At 33.1% G+C, this 20,199-nt stretch overlaps 1 protein-coding gene across 1 annotated transcript in view; it reads right to left on the reverse strand.

Annotated features, from left to right (window-relative positions):
- The window catches only part of CCSER1 (coiled-coil serine rich protein 1), a 1,330,597-nt gene that overhangs the window by 627,706 nt on the left and 682,692 nt on the right, over window positions 1-20,199 (reverse strand). Inside the window, exon 9 of the mRNA XM_021702315.1 lies at window positions 14,370-14,447. Coding sequence (XP_021557990.1) covers window positions 14,370-14,447 — 78 coding nt within the window. The remainder of the gene's footprint in view (window positions 1-14,369; window positions 14,448-20,199) is intronic.

Raw genomic sequence — 20,199 nt, forward strand, 5'->3', positions numbered from 1 at the left:
AAAAAAAAAAAAAAAAAAAAAAAAAAAAGACTCTTAAGGAGCATCTTTGGAACAATATTGAGTGTTTTTTTACTCTAAAAAGTTCAAAAACACTATTTCCAATTCTATATTAGTCTTTTCTTAAGCTTAAAAAATGAACAATTTATCAATTTTTAGGTTATAGTTCTCAATTCAAGAAAATACTGAACCTGTTTAGAGTATTTTTCTTTCTGAAAATTATTCTAGATTAGACTGTACCTTAAGTAAATTTTCCTTTAATTTGATGGATTAAATCCAAATCCATAATCAATTTATAAGCACAAAATTCATAATACATGACAAATCTGAAGTAATTCTGATACGTAAAAAACTATGGCTTTTAAGTACTCTGAATTGTAAATTACACTCTTCGGTATAAATTGTCTCCACAGTAATTCAGCTTCATACATTTAAAATTCTAATTACCATTTTAACAATGTAGCATCACATGAGTATAATTTCCTGGTACTCTTACTTCACAGAGCATGAGGTTAATGTTACATGTGGCTCTCTTTTAGGAAACTTTCTGTAATGCAATATCCTGAAAATTCCTATTCCTTTGCCTCTTTGGTATAAAGTCAAACATTTATGGAACTGTTTTCTTTAGCTCTCTATATACTATAAGTTATAAAAACAGTTTTTATGTCTTTATTTTGAAACACTAATAATCTAATAGTTTAATGCCTTTTCTCCCTGAAATCATTACCCGGTTCTTTCACTGGAAGATCAAAGCTAGAGAAAAGGAGAATTTGCCACCCCAAAATATGCCTCTTTGGCTTAAGCATTATCTTGATCTGGTTATGTTTAAGAAATTACAAACACAGGAAAAATTCTGAAAACCAAGTAAAAGTTACCCTTTTGTAAAAGACATTTACATTTATAAGGAAAAATCTCCACTTGTAAGGGTGTGACCCTCTCCATACTAGAAAGAGGAAGATGACCAAATCTCTGGAAACTCATCAGTGGAGAAGGAACAGACCTAAACCTGTGTGACAACTTTACCCTTGTTTACTGTGTTCTTCCTGGTAATCTCTCATAACCTCCAATGAGCCCCAATATCCTTGTTTTGTCTTTAGCTGAAGATGGTATGTAAGGTGGTGGCCTGGCCATTTTGGGAAATTACTCCGTTTTCCTGGGTATCTCACATGTATACAGGAGGTGTATGTTATTAAACTTGTTTTCCTCCTGTTAATCTGTCTTTTATTATAGAGGCGGTTTCAGCCAAGAACCTGGGAAATTAGAGGAGAAATTATTTTTCCTCTGCTACAGTTTGGTGACCCCTGTAGGGATCTGTTGAGGCACCATACTTGCTCTGGAGCCTGCAGATGGGATCCTGGAAAAATGGCAGAAGATGGCAAAGGGTAAGAATTCTTACAAGTCAGCTCTCCCAGGTATCTCTTTCTGTAGTACCTGGTCAAGAGAAGATTAAAAATTCTTATCCCTTCTTTTCCAAATTTAGATTAACAGGAGAAGATATCTGTGTGAACTAGTTCCTTAGGTATAGTGACTTTGGTAAAGATTCTTGTTATGAGTAATCTTGTTTTCTGTTGATCCTCTTTTCTCCCAGAGATGGCTATTTATTTTTGCTTGTTTATTTTTGGTGTCTGTCTTTTGTGTCATTTGTCATAAAAAGAAACATACCCTAGAAGAGATTTTCCTTTTGTCTTCTTCTAGGTCATAAGAGTTTGGCTTTGTGACCAGTGAGAACATTGTTTGGTCTCTGTCAGCTGGACAATGAATGTATCCACATGCATCTGGCATACAACCCAATAGGCTAATGGATCCCAGAAGGAGTATTCTCTTTGTCCAACTATGCCAGCTCTCGGGGGAGTTTATTATAAAGGATCCTATTCCATAAGGGGCCTTTGTAGTCTCAACCTTCATAATCTTGTTTGTGCTAGAAAAGTCCCATTCCATTAGCATCTGCTTGGTGTCACAGATTTAGAGTCTATGACTGGAGGCATCCCATAGTCTCATTCTTATCACCTGTGATGATAACACAAGTCTTTGCTTTCCTAGGCTAACTTTGAAATTAAACTCTCTGGATCTCTTAAGGGCTGCATCTTTGTACCTCCCTTTGGGATGCCTCTTGAAATCATTGTTAAACCATAAAAAGCCTTTATTGGCTTGAGCTGCTATTGAGATTAATATAAGATCTTTCTTGTTAATGGTCAAATGATGGATACTTTGAACTAAAAACAAAAAATAAAACCCAAAAAACTTCTATATTTGAAAAAAAATATTAGAGAGTTCTTTTTCTACAGAATTGTCTTATTGGTTTCTATGAAAAACCAAATTGAAAGGAAGACAAAGAAGTATAATGGCTTGCATTATGGATTCCCTTAACAAGATGAAAATTTGAATTTTTTTTTGGTTTTTAACCTCCACTTTCATAAGAAACTACCAAATTTAGACAACAGAAAAATCAGTGGACATTCACAACCCCACTCACAAGAACATTGCCTGGTGGCTAAGATTCTTCCTTCCTGTGATTATACTGTAGTTATCAGGCAAGCTGACTGAGGAATGTCACTCTGCCTGTTTCAAGGACATGTCAATGGGTTGTAAGTAGTAAGGAAATTTAATTTTTCTTTTGCCTTTGTTTCCCACATCAATCTGACTAGAAAGCAAAGAGTTCAAAATAATTTCCTCTACTTCATTTGTCTTTATCAGATCTTGATTGTTTAAGGAAACTGAATCTTCTTAGTATTAAAAAGAGCAAAACTTTGCTCATAACTATGTATCCTTCTGTATTTGCCTTTAAAAAATGCTTGTCACTTTGGTTAAATAAAGTATTGTTTCATAATGATCTGTGATCCTATTTAGTCATGTGCTAAAACTTTTTGATATTTTTGACAAACCTCCCCAAATCAAACTCTAAATGGAGTCCTTTTGACCTAGAACTAACTTTGAGATGTTTCAGAAGGTCCTTGGGGCATGTTAAAAGAATCATTCTCTCTCCTTGGAAAAAGAGATCTTAAGCTAGTTAGGTTTATTTACTATGTTAAGTTACATGGGAAGCATTGCCAAATTAGTGATGCTAAACCTTCTTAGATTTCATCTGAATGGATATATGTTGCTAATATTAGTGTTCCAGAAGTTGTATGAAATTTCTAGAAATTTGGTATGTTCTGGTATAAAGCTTTCATTTGTAATTATACTTACTACCTTAAAAAGCATGTCATCGAAATAGCCAAATTTCTTTGTCAACTACATTGCAATGTACTCTCATCAGAACTTTAACCATAGCTATTTTTAAGTGTTCTGTCATTTACAGATAATTATTGTTTTATTCTATGCTTTTGCAAAAGTGCTTAATCCTCACAGATTATTCAAGAAAAGGACTACGACAGAGGCGCCTGGATGGCTCAGTTGGTTAAGCATCTGCCTTTGGTTCAGGTCATGATCCTGGAGTCCTGGGATGGAGCCCCATGTCAGAGGGGAGTCTGCTTCTCCCTCTGCCCCTCCCCATGCTGGTGTTCTCTCTAATAAATAAATAAAATCTTTAAAAAAAGGAAAAGAAAAGAAAAAGAGAGGGATTCTAACAGGTACTCTGGAATATAGGTTTCTGATCATTTCAAGACAAAACGGAACTGGGTAAAAATTTCCAGAACCAACAGAACCAATATAAAACCAAGTAGAACAAGAATAACATGGAGCTGAATAAACTCATGAAACTGAAAATACTTATGACTTTGTTTGAAACATTGTGATTCTTTAATGCTTTGCTTTTTCTAGATTTAAGGAAACTTTTCTCTTTTCCATTAAGCTAAGTATGAATTACAGCAATTTGGTAAAGTATGCCCTTGTGAACAGAGATGAAACAATTACTTTTTTTCCCTATCTGATCCCTCTAGAATTTGAAACTCTTAGTGATTATTCTTATTTTCATGGCAATATATTTATACGCATAAGTTTAAGCAGAATCTGTTCTTAGAATGTGCTTCCACAACTGGACACATTGGTTATATTACTAAAGCTTTGAATGGAATGTCATATTTGAGAATATGCATAGAATTAAACATGACCAGACAGCTTCAAGGAACTAAGTTTCACTTTATGGAGCCAATAAAACTCTTTGCAAAAGCAGCGTGGTACTTTGCTTACAGGGATCCCAGCAGCCTTACTAGATGAGTAAAAGAAAGTCACTTTCTGGGAGGTGCAGAAACCATACGTTATCTCTGGGACCTCAAGAAGAGAGAAATTAACCCAAAACGCTAGGTACTACAGGCAAAGTCTGATGGTGAGTTCTTGGCTTGACTTCTTAGCCTCAAGGCTTTTAAAAGTTCCATCTAAAATTCCCTACAAAAGTTCCAGAAAAGCAGACCTAAAAAGAACCTATATATTCAATCACTATTCTTCCAGCACTTATGTAAATAATCAAGTTTAATAAGACTAAACTTATTCTGCAAATAAATTAGTCCTACTGTGATTATCTTTGGTAAAAATGAGGGTGATTATAGAGAAAATAATGTTTCAGTAGTATACCTTTGTGGATATTAGATTCTAGTCCAGTTTACAGTCTTAGAAATTTTGTTTTCTACCTGTAAATTGGACCAGATCCTGAATTCTAACAGTTTTCCTCAAATATCTCACTATAACTCTCCAAACTAATTTCTGGTTTTCCCCCACCCTTCTAACTTGAAATGACTGGGAATCAAAACTGCCCTTTTCCCAAAGCTCTGCAAACTGAATGTGAACAACTTGATATAAACTTAAGAGAAATCACAACAGCTCATATGGACAACCTTCTGTCCCTGCGGATATGTCAGCCACTCAGAAAATTCACCTGACCACCTGACAACATCATAGATACTCAAACTTTGAAAGATGATTTGAACCTGACCTATAGAAATCTTGATTGGCTGCCCCCCTGGTCTCACAAACTGGGTTATAGTTTGTGCTAATTGTTAAACTCTGTTTATCTTTTTCCATAGAAATGGCTCTTATTAAATACCTGATTGCTAGCACAATATAGGACTATCTTTGGGAGCCCATCTACAAGACCACCTCTTAAAATGAGACATAGCAGTTTAGTTGAACTGACCTATTTTCAGGACTCAGACATGGGTTCAATAGAATAATGGAATAATCTATCAACTCAGGTTCTGGATTGTGAAACTTCTTGGGGAAGTTTCAAGGTGAAATTGAAGGGAAGCACAATTTGCCACCCCCAAATATGCTTCTTTGGCATAACTTGAACTGGTTATTCTTAAGAGGCTGCAGACAGAAGGATAGCTCTCAAAACCAAGTAGAAGTTACCTTTTGTAAAGGTCATTTATACTTAATAAAGGAAATCTCTATTTGAAAGGGTATCTCTCTGTACTAGGAAAAGGAGATGATCAAATCTCTAGAAACTAATCAAGAGAGAAGGCGTAGACTTAAATCTGCATAACAACCTCACTCTTGTTCACTGTGTTCTTCTTGGTAATCTTCCACAACTGGCCTCTCCAACCCCCATCTTTCTTTTGTCTTTACCTGGAGATGGTATTTAAGATAATGACTTGGGCCATTTCAGGAGTCAACTTAATATTCCCAGGTATCTCCTGTGTGTATAGGAGGTATACATATTATTTAACTTGTTAATCTCTCTTTTATTACAGAGGTAATTACAGCCAAGAAATTAGAAAGATAGAGGAAAAATTACTCCTTCCCCCCATCACCGGCTCCCCCCACCCCAATATACACACTAGGTATTCTCAAGTCCCAAAGCATGAGTCAAGTGTTTGAGAAACTTTTTAATAGAGCAAGACCATTATGAGGGCTAATGATCTTTACAGATATTATCCTTTTGTGCTGCTAAATCAAGTAAGTGGGAGGGTTGTCAGAGAATAGTAAATCACACAAGAAAACTAAAGGAAAAAATAATTTAATTAAATCTGATAGCCTAATGAAACAAAGGCTCAACTGTATGACAAGATAGAATAGCCATCAGGTGGTGGAGTGAAGAAAAAAAAAAAAAACAACACCATCATAACTACGGTATGGCAAAATTTGTCATTGTTTCAGTCTAGAATATATAGTTTTATGATTTCTGCATATTGAAAAACTAATGTTTCTAGAGAGTCGATGTGACTTTTACCTTTAAAAGAAAATACCTTAATATTAATTCATACTAATAAAGTTAGGTAACAAATAGTTGTATAAATATGATTTAATATTAAAATACAAATAACCATTTTAAACATTGTATTAGTGTACAGTAGGATTTCTGTAAATTATTATATACAAAAATTAATATATTTGCATCTAATCTTAATTTCTATAAAAAGTACAAATAGTCAATAAAAGTAGATTCTGTTTTGTACCTATATCATGCAGTTGTGTGTTCAGAGACTATGTGTTTTGATGTGTGTCTGTGTCTGTGTGTATAGTTTCAATACATTTGTAAATATTTAAATAGTAAATTTGCTTTTCCAGATTTTTCTTGATTGTAGACCACATTAAAGGAAAGCAATGTTTTCCTTAGACATGAATTAATATAAATCTACAAAGATATATGTTGACCAAGTACCTGAGCAAAGTCTTAGAACTTAAATTAATATAAATTATGTTACCAAATGATCTATCACAACCCCTAACTTAGGAAATAAATGGGCAAGCCCTGGTGCACTGTCCTGGCCAACTGCTCTATCCCAGGGAATAGCTAGGGGGGTAGATAAATCAAAAGCTTAGCTCTTGGCTGGGTTTGCAAACATGGTTGCTGAATAAACTCATCACAAGAGAAGCCCATAACTCAAGAGAGGAGAGTCTGGAAAAGAGAAAGGGGGAGATTTATTTTTGGTGCCTGCAGCCAGGGCAGGTGGTAGGCTCAAGCCTTAACAATCAACCCATCAGCCAAGAAGAGGGACACCTAGAATTTTATAAGAAGAGGTTGGGAGGGTAGTGCAAGAGAGCAGGCAGAGAGCACATGGTCATGGATAAGGGATCACTGCATGTTCAGTACATGATCATGGACAGAAAAGGGGGTGTTCTAAGTATTCCATTGCTACTAGGGCTTTTCTGGTCTGGCGGTTAGAATGTTCCAGTCACTGTCAGTGCCACAAGAAAATGTAGTAAGAAATTAACTGTTGGGTTCTATAGTTGAGCAAGAGGGCTCCCTGACAATTATGATGAATAACTCCAATTACATAATGTATCACAAATAGTCACTGAAATATGCCCTTAGTGTATACATTGTATTTTCTTCCATAGGGTGGTGAAAATTCCTTCAGACAGGACTTCCTGTCATGCAATACACACTTAGCACACTGGAAAATTCTAAATAGACTTCTAAAGTTGTCTAAGAAAACTCAGAAATTTTGTAATTAAATCTAGATTTCCTATAGAGCTGGTGATATATGAGATAGAAGGTGATGTGGGTTGAAAGAAATTTTCTTTTCAACAAGTATCAACTTTTCTCTTTTATCAACACCATTACTAAATGAACATATTTTTCAGCAAATATTATAATTATTATTACTAATTGGAGGAGAACATATATATGCCACCCAGAATATGCCTCTTTAGCATAAGAATTATCTTTAGCTGGGTATTTTTAAGAAACACAGACACAGGAGAAGCTCGGAAAATGGAATACAAGTTACTGTTTTATAAAAGAAAGTTACATGTATAATGGAAATCCTCACTTGTAAAGGTCTCTCTCTACCAGGAAGAAGAGGACAACTCTCAATCTCTAGAAACTCTTATCAATGGAGAAGACAGTCTTAAATCTGCATAACAGTTTTACCCTTTTTACTATGCTTTTCCTGGTAATCTCCTGTAACTGGTCTCTCCTATGTCCCCAACCCTGCAGCATCACCTTTTGTCTTTAGCTGGAGGTTGTATTTAAGATGGTGATGTGGACCATTTCAGGGAGTTATTCGGTTTTTCTGGGTATTTCCCATTTATACTGGAGGTATACATGTCACTAACCTTGTTTTTCTCCTGTTTATTTGTTTTTACAGGTAGGTCTCAGCCAAGAAACTAGAAGAGTAGAGGGAAATTTATTTTTCCTCCCCACATAAGATAGATAAAATTTGTATGTCTATGTGTTCTTTTATTGTTTCATTTTGATGAATATTTTTACAATTATAAGAGCTTTTTTTTTTTTTAAACACCTATCCTTGCGATTTTTCCCCAAAGGATTTCAACTATAAATTCTCTTAACAAAAGGATTATCAGTTAAGTCATGCTGATTCTATGCAGTCAAAGCTGAAATAAAGACCTGGAGGTATTCCAGGAATGATCTAGGTCCTAGGTAAAAATTCAGGATTTTAGAAGGAAGCATTCAATGCAATATTATAAAGGAAACTGCATGTTGGCACTCATGTTTTAAAATCACTGGTTATCTACACTGATTTGCATTTAATGCTTTGTTCTAAAAGGCACAAAGTGGCCATTTTGAAACATTTGTTAGATGTAACAAAATGATATAGAATAATGTAGAATAACAATATGCACTCTGTATTTGTTAATAAAATAAAACAATGTATACTGATTTGTTTTAGATCGTTAGGATTATAAAAATAACATGAGAGTCTTTTAGCTAATCTATTCATTTATTTTTTCACCAAGTAACTATTGAATGATTTTTACATTTGTTGGCTTTAGTGGTACACCTCTGAATAATGGGATATGCTGATATACAATGAAGTCTAATTATACATTTAAAGTATCTAAATTCAACTCTTCCTGAGCTGGGAGAAGAGTGGTACACTGAGAGGAGGAGGTAGACAGAGCCTATGCAAAAAAAGAGAGGAAAAGTGAATGCAATTTACATGGTGTGGCTGATAGGACCTAGCTTTCTTCTCAGTGCTTCTGCTAAGTGGATATGATAGCGGGAGCCTGAGTAGGCTATTTCCACAGGTGGTCTATGTTCCCCTAGTGTGAGTCTCTTGATGCATGGGGTCTGATTCTAGGGTATAATGGTATAGAATGCATTTTTTCATACCACACGGCCTACAAATGAAGCCAACTATTCTTACCCAGGACTGCTGCAAAGATAAAGCAATTTGTTCTTACTGACTGAGGGTCTTTCAGGGGTGTTCAAGGAGCATATCACAAAAGGATTTCTGACTAAATGTGATTTTTTAAAAAGATTTTATTTTATTTATTTATTTGACAGAGAGAGAGACAGCACAAGCAGGGGAAGTGGTAGGCAGAGGGAGAAGAAGGCTCCCTGCTGAGCAGGGAGCCCGATGCAGGGCTCGATCCCAGGACCCTGGGATCATGACCTGAGCTGAAGGCAGACACTTAACCACCTCAGCCCCCCAGGCACCCCTGACTAAATGTGATTTTTACCTCACCACCTTCAAGCCTCACATCTCACCCTCAGACCAGCCTAGATCACCCTGTTTAAAATTTTTGATCATAGTCTTGACCCTCACCCCTACATTCACAATTACCCTTTCCCTGTGCTATTTTTCCTTTTTATATTGCACCTAGCACCTTCTGACATACTGTATACTTTCCTTACATTATTTATTATAAGTATGCTGTCAAAAAATGCAGGCTCCATAGGGAATATTTGTGGTTTGATTGAAGGATGTATCCTAGGTACCTAGGACAGAGCCTGGCTTCCATGGGGCATTTAGTATTTGTTGAATAAATGCATGTATGGATTTTCAAAAGTGATGCCCTTAAAACTTCACCACGGGATAAGCTGTGATTCTTCCACTAAGTATTAGTAAGTACCTACAGCAGCTGATCATATATCTTGTGTTTTTAATCGATGATTTTGTCTGAAACTTATCCTTAATGTAATATGAAAAACTGTAGTTCAAAAGAAAAATTGGAATATATCAGTTTTTAAACTTGATTTTATTTAAATTTATAAAAACAAACAAATACTTGATATAGGTAAATATAAATGAAGTATATGGGGAGAAGGCACTCATTTGCTAAATGCTGGGGCACCCTGACATGATCAGAAGCACTGAAGTTATGAAAAACAACAGCAATGGATGGATCAAAAATAGATAGCTTTAACAAACTATGGACTATTAGCGACTGAACTAGAAAGCTTAATTGATAATTATTCAATTCTTACAATTAGGCTTAATCCATAGGCTGACATAATATAGTTGCATAACACAAAATACTCTCTTGCTCTATATAATAGTTAATAAAACAATTACGGTAAAACTAATAATTCTTGGGGCACCTGGGTGGCTCAATCAGTTAAGAATCTGCCTTCAGCTGTCATGATCCCAGGACCCTGCTCAGTGGTGAGTCTGCTTCTCCCTCACCTCCCCACTCGTGCTCTGTCTCTCTCTCTCAAATAAAATCTTTAAAAAAAAAAAATCCCCTAATCATTCTTACTCTTTACATGATGAACTATTCTCATATTTGTTAGAATTTCCTTACACTATTAACTATATTAGGAGGGCCTCCAAAATTAAATCTAAGAAAAGTAGTATAGATTGAGAATACACAGACAACTGCATTGAGTTTTTCCTTCAAAATGTGTATTCATAATGCAACTAGTATTATTTCCCTAGCATATAAGTAGAAAACTTCATTTATAAAGCAAATCCCATTATTTAGAGACTATGTTATTAAAATGTTTGAAAAATACATAGTGGTATGATCATACTTTTCTAAACTGAGTTATGCTTCACTCACCCATGACTCAGACAAAATATGTGTGATGCCACAATTCAGTTTTAAGTAGCCAAATGAAAACCATTAATGATATTAAGACTAACAGTAATTAATAAATTTGATTAAATACTTGATAATGTCAAAACTCTTAAAGAAATATGAACAAAAAATTGCAAGTTCAAGACTAACACTTATTAAATATAAGTATAAAATATAAAAAAAATATATGCTGATTAAAGGTAGACTCCTCTAGAGACTCCGATTGTTTAAGTTCAGGCACTAATTGAAAAGAAAATTTATACTTAAAGTAAATCAACTACATTTAAAAAGATAACCTTCTGTAAAACACCAAAAGGAAGTTAAAAAAAAAAAAAAACCTCTCCATATAGATGCCAAATTAAAAAAAAGTACCTGAATTTTTGCCGTGTTAGAATATAAAATCTTCACTGCATTTTGGCTATTCCTTCCCAATTATTTAAACCAAAATGTTATTATTTGCATGAGTTCAAACTATAAAATATTTACAGATAGCTTACATTCTATGCTGAAGCATTTATTTATATAATTAATGTAATCAGAAAAATCTCTACCTCTTAGTATAATCTTGCAATTGGCAACATTGTTACTTGGCTATATTCATCTTCTAACCTGTTTTAATAACACAAGTGACACCTAAGAAATTATTTTTGATCTTTCAATAAACTAAGTCAGTGTAGACAGAGGAAGGTGAAAGCGGTTAAACTGGCATTGATTATTGAAGATATATTCATCAATTATTTAACAATCTCCTTCATCATCACAAGAACTATTGTGTATATAGGCCTTTGCTGAGACACTCTGAATTTATTTTTAAATCATCTTTGTCCTATGCATTAGAAATCAAAACACACTGTACACTAACATTAGTTTCAAGTCTCCTGATAAATCTATTACAAGATAGAAGTAGTTTATTATATGAATCTTTGAACTTATTCACTGTAGAGGATTTTCAGAAATTTCTTTTAATGGTTTTCATTATAATTCACATCTTTCAAGGATTCTATTTCCTATTTTAAGCAAAATGTGTAGTAACGACTATCTTCCCAAGAATATTATATTAGCAGATACTGGGAGTCTCTCCTATTCTGACATTCATGTCATTGAAACATGATCCATACTGATCTGTAAAGAACAATTTGTGGCTAATATTGACAGCTTTAGAAAGCAAGCAAGAGAGTATAAGTATCATTCATAATGTACAAGATTTCTACAAGATTTTTCATATTTTCTCTGACAAATACTATTGCAAATTGTTAAGTAGCTATAGTATATATGTGAATATATATTTATGAAAAAACAAAATGTCAGACTATTTCCTGATAAAAATGTGAGCAAATGTTATAAGTCAAAGGATAATCAATTATTCTTATTGCATATGAAAAAGTGAAAAATTTATGACTAGATATTGAAAAGTATAGAAAATATATCCCAGTCATAGAAAATAAAAATACATTGTTGATAAGTCATATATTCCCAATAGTCACAATTTATCACATTTAAAATGCTTTACTTATTTCTAATTTGCTTTTTAAAAATATTTCCCTCCCCAGTGTTTTCCATACAAAATGCCCCAAAGTCTATTATGACAGTAACATCCAGTTAGTGCCATGAGGTTCTATATGCGTATCTTTGGTAATTCCTTTCTGATTCTGATGATGATATCCTAGAATCTACCACCAGGAAATGTAAAATATGAAATCTTTAGAACAGATTATTAATGTATGCTAATGACTACCTAAGTCATACCAAACACTTATACAAAGGGATCCCGAAAGGACTCAATACCAGAAATTATTATTCTTAGCCTTAATTCAACCCAGTAAAATACAATAAATTTTCACTGTCAGATATGAAAAGAAGCTAGGAACAATGAAGACTTAATAAGGATTACCTATGTTCATGGCTCTATTTTAAATTTTTATTTAAATGTTTAGAGAAATTGTAATATTGATATAACAAACCTCATAGAAACAAGAACATGATGGGGCATAGGCAAATAAACAAGACACAATTTAATTATCTCCCCCACCGGAAGCATTCATCTCTTAGCAACTGTTTCTCACTTGCAGTCACTAATACTGCTATAGATCTCACATTCTATCTTTATATTCAGTCCTTTAGAAATTTGGAACTGAGTCTCCCAAACATCATTTCCTTATTGAGTAAAGTGGAATATTTGAGTTCCAATACATACGTGTTTTCCTCTTTCCTTGTTGAAGAATACATTACTTTTAATAACTAGACTTCCACAAAGACCATGTGGTAGTGAATAAGTTAACTTATAATTGTGTTATGTTTGAATATGATTTAATGGAAACTATTAATTTATTAGTCTTATTGGACAAATGGCTTGCAGATTTAAAAAGATATAGGTTATTATTTGTAAAATACATACTGAGTTTATAACCTAGGTACTAATATACAAATAATACATATCAAAAAACTTTAAATGGGGAAAAAAAAACCCTCCTTCAAAAGAGATAAAATTAAAATACTTGTGGTAAATCCTGCTTGAACTTAGAAACCATTTCTATTTTAAAATAGGAAATATTACCACCATTTAAATCATATATAACACTGGTATTCAAGCAAGAAGTACTGTAGTCACAATATTCATATCTAGAATATTTAGGTGTCTATAATAAACATATCTTAAAATGAATGTAACAGAAAAATTCAAAAGAAAAGCATAGCTTTTAATGTTTTTAAATTTAAAAAGAACATATATAAGTAGCTGAAAACAATTTGTGCTGGAATTCAAAACTTTAGTTTACTTCCTAATAGAGACAAGTAGCATTTAGTTAAATATAACAACATAATTTGCAAGGCAACACAAAAATAACATTCATATTTATGTTATTTAATATAATGAGGACATGCAGACAAACTTACATTTTATTATTATACACCTTCATGAAACACCTTAAAAGCATCTCTTCTAATCTTGTCAATAAAATGCTAAAAATAATATTAATGTTTTTAAAGAGAAGAGGGAGTTCTAACAAATGTTAGATGCAGGATAAAGAAGATAATTCCTTTATATTTTCACTAAAATGAAGTTTAAAGTCATCAACTTAGGCAAAGTGAAAATCTTATAGCTTCATTTAAGAAAAGATAGGAATTTAAATCAAAGTTATCCAAAATCATCCAGTGTTATTAGAAGCAATCTTGTATCAACACGTTTTACAATCCTATTTTGACAATTCAACAAGTATTTTACACTAAGAAAAAAATGCTAACTTTCAATTAAATTACTTTCTGCAGCTTGCACTGAAGCCCAAAAGCTAAAATAGTATTGTAAATTTCTCTGCAAAGTTGTTTTTCCTTTTATGTAGCAGAATGTAAAAATGATGTGCCTGGCCATTGGTGACTGTGAACACAACTTTATTAAACTGTTAATAAATAAATTAGTACTTTCCTAAAAATAAATTGTCCTAGTATTCTAATATGTATCTTCCACATGTCTGCAAATTCACTAATTCAAAAGACTATATGAGGGATGTTAGCTTAAAAAAAAATAAATAATAAGACATTGGTATGCTATTTGGTGCCTGTAATTATCTTTTTCACTTCCAGAAGGTATTTGGAGATTATTTAAGAGCAAAAGATGAATGGCGAGCCACTAAATCCTATTAAATCAATGCATGGACAAAGCAACAGAGGTAAATAAGCTGTGGAGGTCTGAATACCAATAAGGAAAATAAAAATGGTTTTATATAGCTACTTACATCATAGCCTAGAAGTTCAGTCTGTGTGGATTTATCTACTCTGGAAGCAAAAGCCTTCTGTAAATGCTGGACTTTTTCCTGCAAAATGAAAAAAAAAAAAAAAAAAAGGAAACAACACATTGGTAAGTCTTGTGCTTCTACACTAATGTCTCCCGCTTATTAAAATTTGATTAGTGTACAATTCATGATTATCTGTGTGTATACTTTGCTCTGTTGGTGCTTTGCATATCAGCTTAAATATTCATAACTTTAATTTTCTGGTCATAAGTACTCCACCTTTGGCATCTGTTAGTACAGAAACCACTGAGGTAGAACTACAGTTGAACACTAGAGAGCCAGGATTGCTTAAATCCAAGACCAAATGCTTATCCTGGGTTTCTTGTTGGCTGTTTTTTGTTTTGTAAATTGAATTGATAGGATTTTATTGATCTAGTTTCAGAACATTTACCTTTAAAACCAGAACATAATACTACTCAGTGGATTTCATTTAGTTTCTTTTTAATTTCATTTTTTTCTTCTTAATTCTCTCCTGAAATCTACACATTTAGGAATCTATATGAGATTTGACACTTAATCAAATTCTGTCATAACTAGGTAAGGGAAGTAATACATGAAGTTTGGGATTTCATATCTCAAATGCAAATGCACTTATTCTGGTCTACTAATTTGACTGAGCTTCCGGTTGGGGACTTCTATTCTCATTCCTAGATGTGTCACTTAAAAGAGGATCTTGAGCTTAGTTACCATGCAGTGTGTTTACTGTGTGCCTGGCACATCTTAAAATACTGTATTTACATGATCATACCTCATCTTGGGGTTTTTACTACCATTATCACCCATTTTTAATGAGAATAATATAATTTAGAAATCTTGACAAATTTTCCAAGTAAGTTGATGTGATTCCACTAGATTCTGCTTTACTTAACTTGCTTTCTGAGGGTTGCTGGAGGGGAGGGGAGTGGAAGGATGGGGTAACTGGGTGATGGACATTAAGGAGGGCATGTGATGTAATGAGCACTGGGTATTATATAAGACTGATGAATCACAGGCCTGTACCTCTGAAACCAATAATACATTATATGTTAATTAACTGAATTTAAATGTTAAAAAAAAACAATTACAGAAAATTCTATATGTCAATACATAAAGACCACTAATACAACTTTTTAAAAAAGGATAATTCTTTTGTTTTCTTTAAATTTGAATGCTCAATAAAATAGTTGCATAATATGTTAATGATTAAAGCTGATTTAATTCATCTTTTTTCCAAGAAGGGATGGTAGTCATCACAAACCTCACTAAGAAGAACACTTTCCTCCTTTCCCCTCCTCTACCTTCCCTTCCACTTCCTTCCTCTGCCCATCCCCTCTTGCCCTTAATTCTGCCTGAGATTTGCATGTAATCAGAGTTAACAAACTTCATACATAATTTAGGCAAACATATTTATGTGGCTTATTGAAATACAAAAAAAAAATTATGGATTATTAATGTCTCAAACCTTCTAACTTAACCTATCAACAAAACTTCTAGTGCTGCTATTCAGACCAAAATGAAATGGAGATTAGGTAATTCAAAAAGATGTCATGCAGGTGAGGTAAGATTTTAACTGTATGAAAAGGATAAGTGAAAATGTGGCCACATTTTGCAAACTCAATTTAAAATGAGAAGTAACAAGTTGTGTTTATTTAGACTTATATTGGGCTAAGGAAAAAGAGCAGGGAGAAGTAGTAATAAGCAAAGGAAGCAATAAAGTTTGCTATCACTGAAGGGCTATTTAGAAAAATTTATCTGTTTTTGAAATAGGTTGGAGGAATAAGTATTGGAAAAGCAAGTTTTGTTATAAATCTCTAGATATGTGAACATTTGCACATGAATTAGAGACTATGCACTAATGCAAAAAGCAAGGAGGAAAGGCAGCAAATGCTTCCATTATGCTTTGCTCATAGTTCTATTTTCAAGGGCTCCCATCCTGAAGATAGGAGTGGGAAAGACTGCTGAACTCTGGTTCATTGGTCTGAATTATAAGACTCAGAAAATTCAATTTATGATAAACAAAAAAATTCAAACAGCTTCAATAACCAATAGCCTAATCAAGGCAAAACAAACCCTACATCAAGAATATTTCAGAAATTAAAAAAAAAAGGGCATTTCTAATGGAATTCATTGCTACCTCCATTTGCAGGCATTTTCACAACAACAAATATGTCATATTTGAATTATTTGTTACTTATGCACTTGTATGCTATATTCAAAAGTGGAGAGTAAAATATAAGTTTCTAATAGACTTAGGTGTATATACTTAAGGACCAAATATTTTGTTTAGTGTAATAGTAGGAAGAAAATATATGAAAGTTTCTGATAAATTTCTGTAACATACAATTAGAAGATTAAATAAAGTCTCTACAGGTTTTGGAAGATAATTCTCCATGGGGCTTTTGCATTTCTGCAAGACTGATGGCTATTTATGAATTAATAAATTTAACATGAGATAAAAAGAGTATTATAATCAAATAGAAAATAGACCATAAAAATAGCTATTATTAGATGGTGAGCTTGCTAATAATTGTTATTTATATAAAAAATGAATCTGTATTAGCTATATAAATACAGATATCAGAAGACTAGAAATAAAGCATCATCATATATTTTTAATTTCATGCTGATTTGATATAATAGAAGTTTTTATTTAAATTATTGATTTCAGTATAGAGACAGACATTTCACCTTCATGATGCAAATATATTATATTCCTTAATTCAACTATAATTTTTATTAAGTGCATATTATGGTACAAGGGACATAAAGGGAAAAAAAAAAAAGGCATACCCCTCCTAATGTATAAACTTGTCAAATCACTAAGTTGTAAGCCTGAGACTAATATAATATTGTGTGTCAACTATACCAGGGAAAAAAAAATCCATATCTCAATTAAAAAAAAAAAGGTTTAGCCCCTTTTATAAAGAAACTTCCACTGTGAAAGGCAGAGATATTAAAAAAATTATTATTCAATGCATAAAGTAAAGGGACTACAGAGATGGCTGGAGGCGTATAGGAGAGTTAAATAATTGAAATGCAGAAGCTACTGACACCCCAGCTCAAACTAGAAAAATGAATTATTATAAGCCAACTAGGAGTGGAAGGGATAAGGGCCGTTTCTTAGACAAGAACATTTGCAAATATTTAGAAGTCGGAGAGACCCTGACAAAGATATACAGAAACAGCTACTAGTTCAAACTTGCCTAAGGGGAGACTGTGAAAGGGACAATAGTGAGGAATAAGACTAGAGTGCTAAATCAAGTCTGCCAGAAAGTATAGAATTCATTTACACATGTGACTTAATGTGTCTCTCTTTTGGTATTTTCCTGTATAAACAAACATTGTAATTTCTTCTTCTAACCTCTCCCAGAGGGATAGAGGAGAATTGAAACAACTCAACTTCTGGTAGATAAATTTTATAAATAAATCTGTACCTCTGACAAAATATCTATTTGTTTTTACATTTTCCATTCCAAGGAATGACAGTATCAATACTTCTTAACAAAACAAACCTTTTTTTCCTCATTTAAGATTAATAAAACCTATGTGCTCTTAGAATAAACACAAAGAAAAAAGACTAGCAGATTCTGTAAAAAACAAACAACTATATAGATATAGATATAGATATAGATATATAGATATACACATATATATGACTAAATTACGGGATGAGAAAGAAATTTCATTATTTATATTTGGTGTTATTTTACATTTCTGCCTGATCTTGGTCCTGAATATGTGGAGGTTTTAAATATTATATAACATTGCTATATGAAAAATATACATGATAGTTTTTCTCCACAAGTTTCCAAATAATTTTATCTGACATTAAGAGTAATTTAGTAACATCTGTATAATAAAAGTTATATATCATAAATAAATGCATATAAACCAAAGAAAATGTATATAATTTACAAACTTGCCAAGAATATTTATTTATAATCACATTCCCTCTCATTCTGTAATCTTTACTACAACAGCTATTACTAACAATAATAGATTATATTTATAGCATGTAGTTACACGCCAGGCACCATACCATGTAATATACGTGAATCCTCTCAAGAACATACAATGTCTGTCCTTTTTTTTTTTTTTTTAAAGATTTTATTTATTTATTTGACAGAGACACAGCGAGAGAGGGAACACAAGCAGGGGGAGTGGGAGAGGGAGAAGCAGGCTTCCCGCTGAGCAGGGAGCCCGATGCGGGGCTCGATCCCAGGACCCTGAGATCAGGACCTGAGCCTAAGGGAGATGCTTAACCAACTGAGCCACTCAGGCGCCCCAAGTCTGTGTCCTTTTTTAAAGCAGGAAATTGATACTTAGTAAACTGAAATCAGTCGCTAAAGGGTCACACAAGCTAGTAAGTGGAACACCCAAGATGAAAACTCTCCTTGTCTCCAAACCCTGATGTCCTTTCTATAAAGATATTCTAACTCTGAAAAAACCTTCAAGCAGTATTGCTGCTTGCATATTGCATACCAAATGTATGATAATACAACTGTGTTTTTATGTTCATCCTGTATATATTCTCCTGCAGACTCTATTAAGTCATTTTTTCTTTGCTGTGAAAACAATTTGAGATTGCTTAGGAATCTTTATTTCCGATAAAAGCTGAGATTCCAGAGAATACCCATACTAGAAATATGCAATGCCAGCAATGCATTTTTTTAAAAATATTTATTTATTTGACAGAGAGAGACACAGTGAGAGCAGGAACACAAGCAGGGGGAGTGGGAGAGGGAGAAGCAGGCTTCCCACCGAGCATGGAGCCTGATCTGGGGCTCGATCCCAGGACCCCGGGATCATGACCTGAGCCTAAGGCAGACGCCCAACGACTGAGCCACCCACATGCCCCACCAGCAATGCATTTTGAAACATAAGTTAGGAATAAGACGATAAAATTAATATAAACTTATAACACAAAATTGGAAGGAAAATGTGCAAATGCAAACTGAAATAAAAACTAAATTTGAGAGGCATGAAATTCTTATGATAGCAATGATATTATCAATCAGTTCAAGCAAAGTAATCTAAAATTTATTCTGCTTAAGCTATTAGAATGTTTTCTGGTGTGTGTGTATGTTTGTGTTTTATGCACTGGGTGGTCATAGACTCTGCTTCCACAATATATGTTGTCCATATAAAATGATTAGTTTCTAATTTCTTTAAAAATTCTTAAATTTTAGTAATCAAGAACATATTTATTAAATGCTTGAGCATAAAAAACATAACAGTTACCACTGATATATGTAAATTTTTGCACTTTCATGTGTGTACAGGTAAAGCACATGTCATTTTAGGATGCACTTAAGAGGAGGAAATGTGGTTAAAAAAAAAAAAACAGGGAGAGAGACAAAACCATAACAAAGCTAACAACTGGCTTTGAAAATGAAACCTCAAGTGGCTAGGAGAGTTAAAGTACTGGCAGTTATTTATCCTTATTTTAGAATATGTTTTAATTACATTATTTAATTACATTATTAGATGCTCCTGATTAATAAAATAATTATGAATATTTTAACATCCAGCAGTTTATTATTCTACATAATTTATTTCTACCTTAGATACTATCTATTTTCATCTATTAGAGCTGTTAAAAAATTTATGCATGTAAAACTAAGTGCAGTAAAGGTGAAAAGAAAATATTCAATAATCCCAAGAAACAACTCCAATTTATATTAAATTATAAGTTTAATCACCTACACAGAATACTGTGAATTCGAGATGAAAAGGAAATGAATTAAAAAAAAAAAAAAAGAGGGCGCCTGGGTGGCTCAATGGTTAAGTGTCT

The sequence above is a fragment of the Neomonachus schauinslandi genome, chromosome 2 (assembly GCF_002201575.2).
Source record: "Neomonachus schauinslandi chromosome 2, ASM220157v2, whole genome shotgun sequence".
NCBI lineage: Eukaryota > Metazoa > Chordata > Mammalia > Carnivora > Phocidae > Neomonachus > Neomonachus schauinslandi.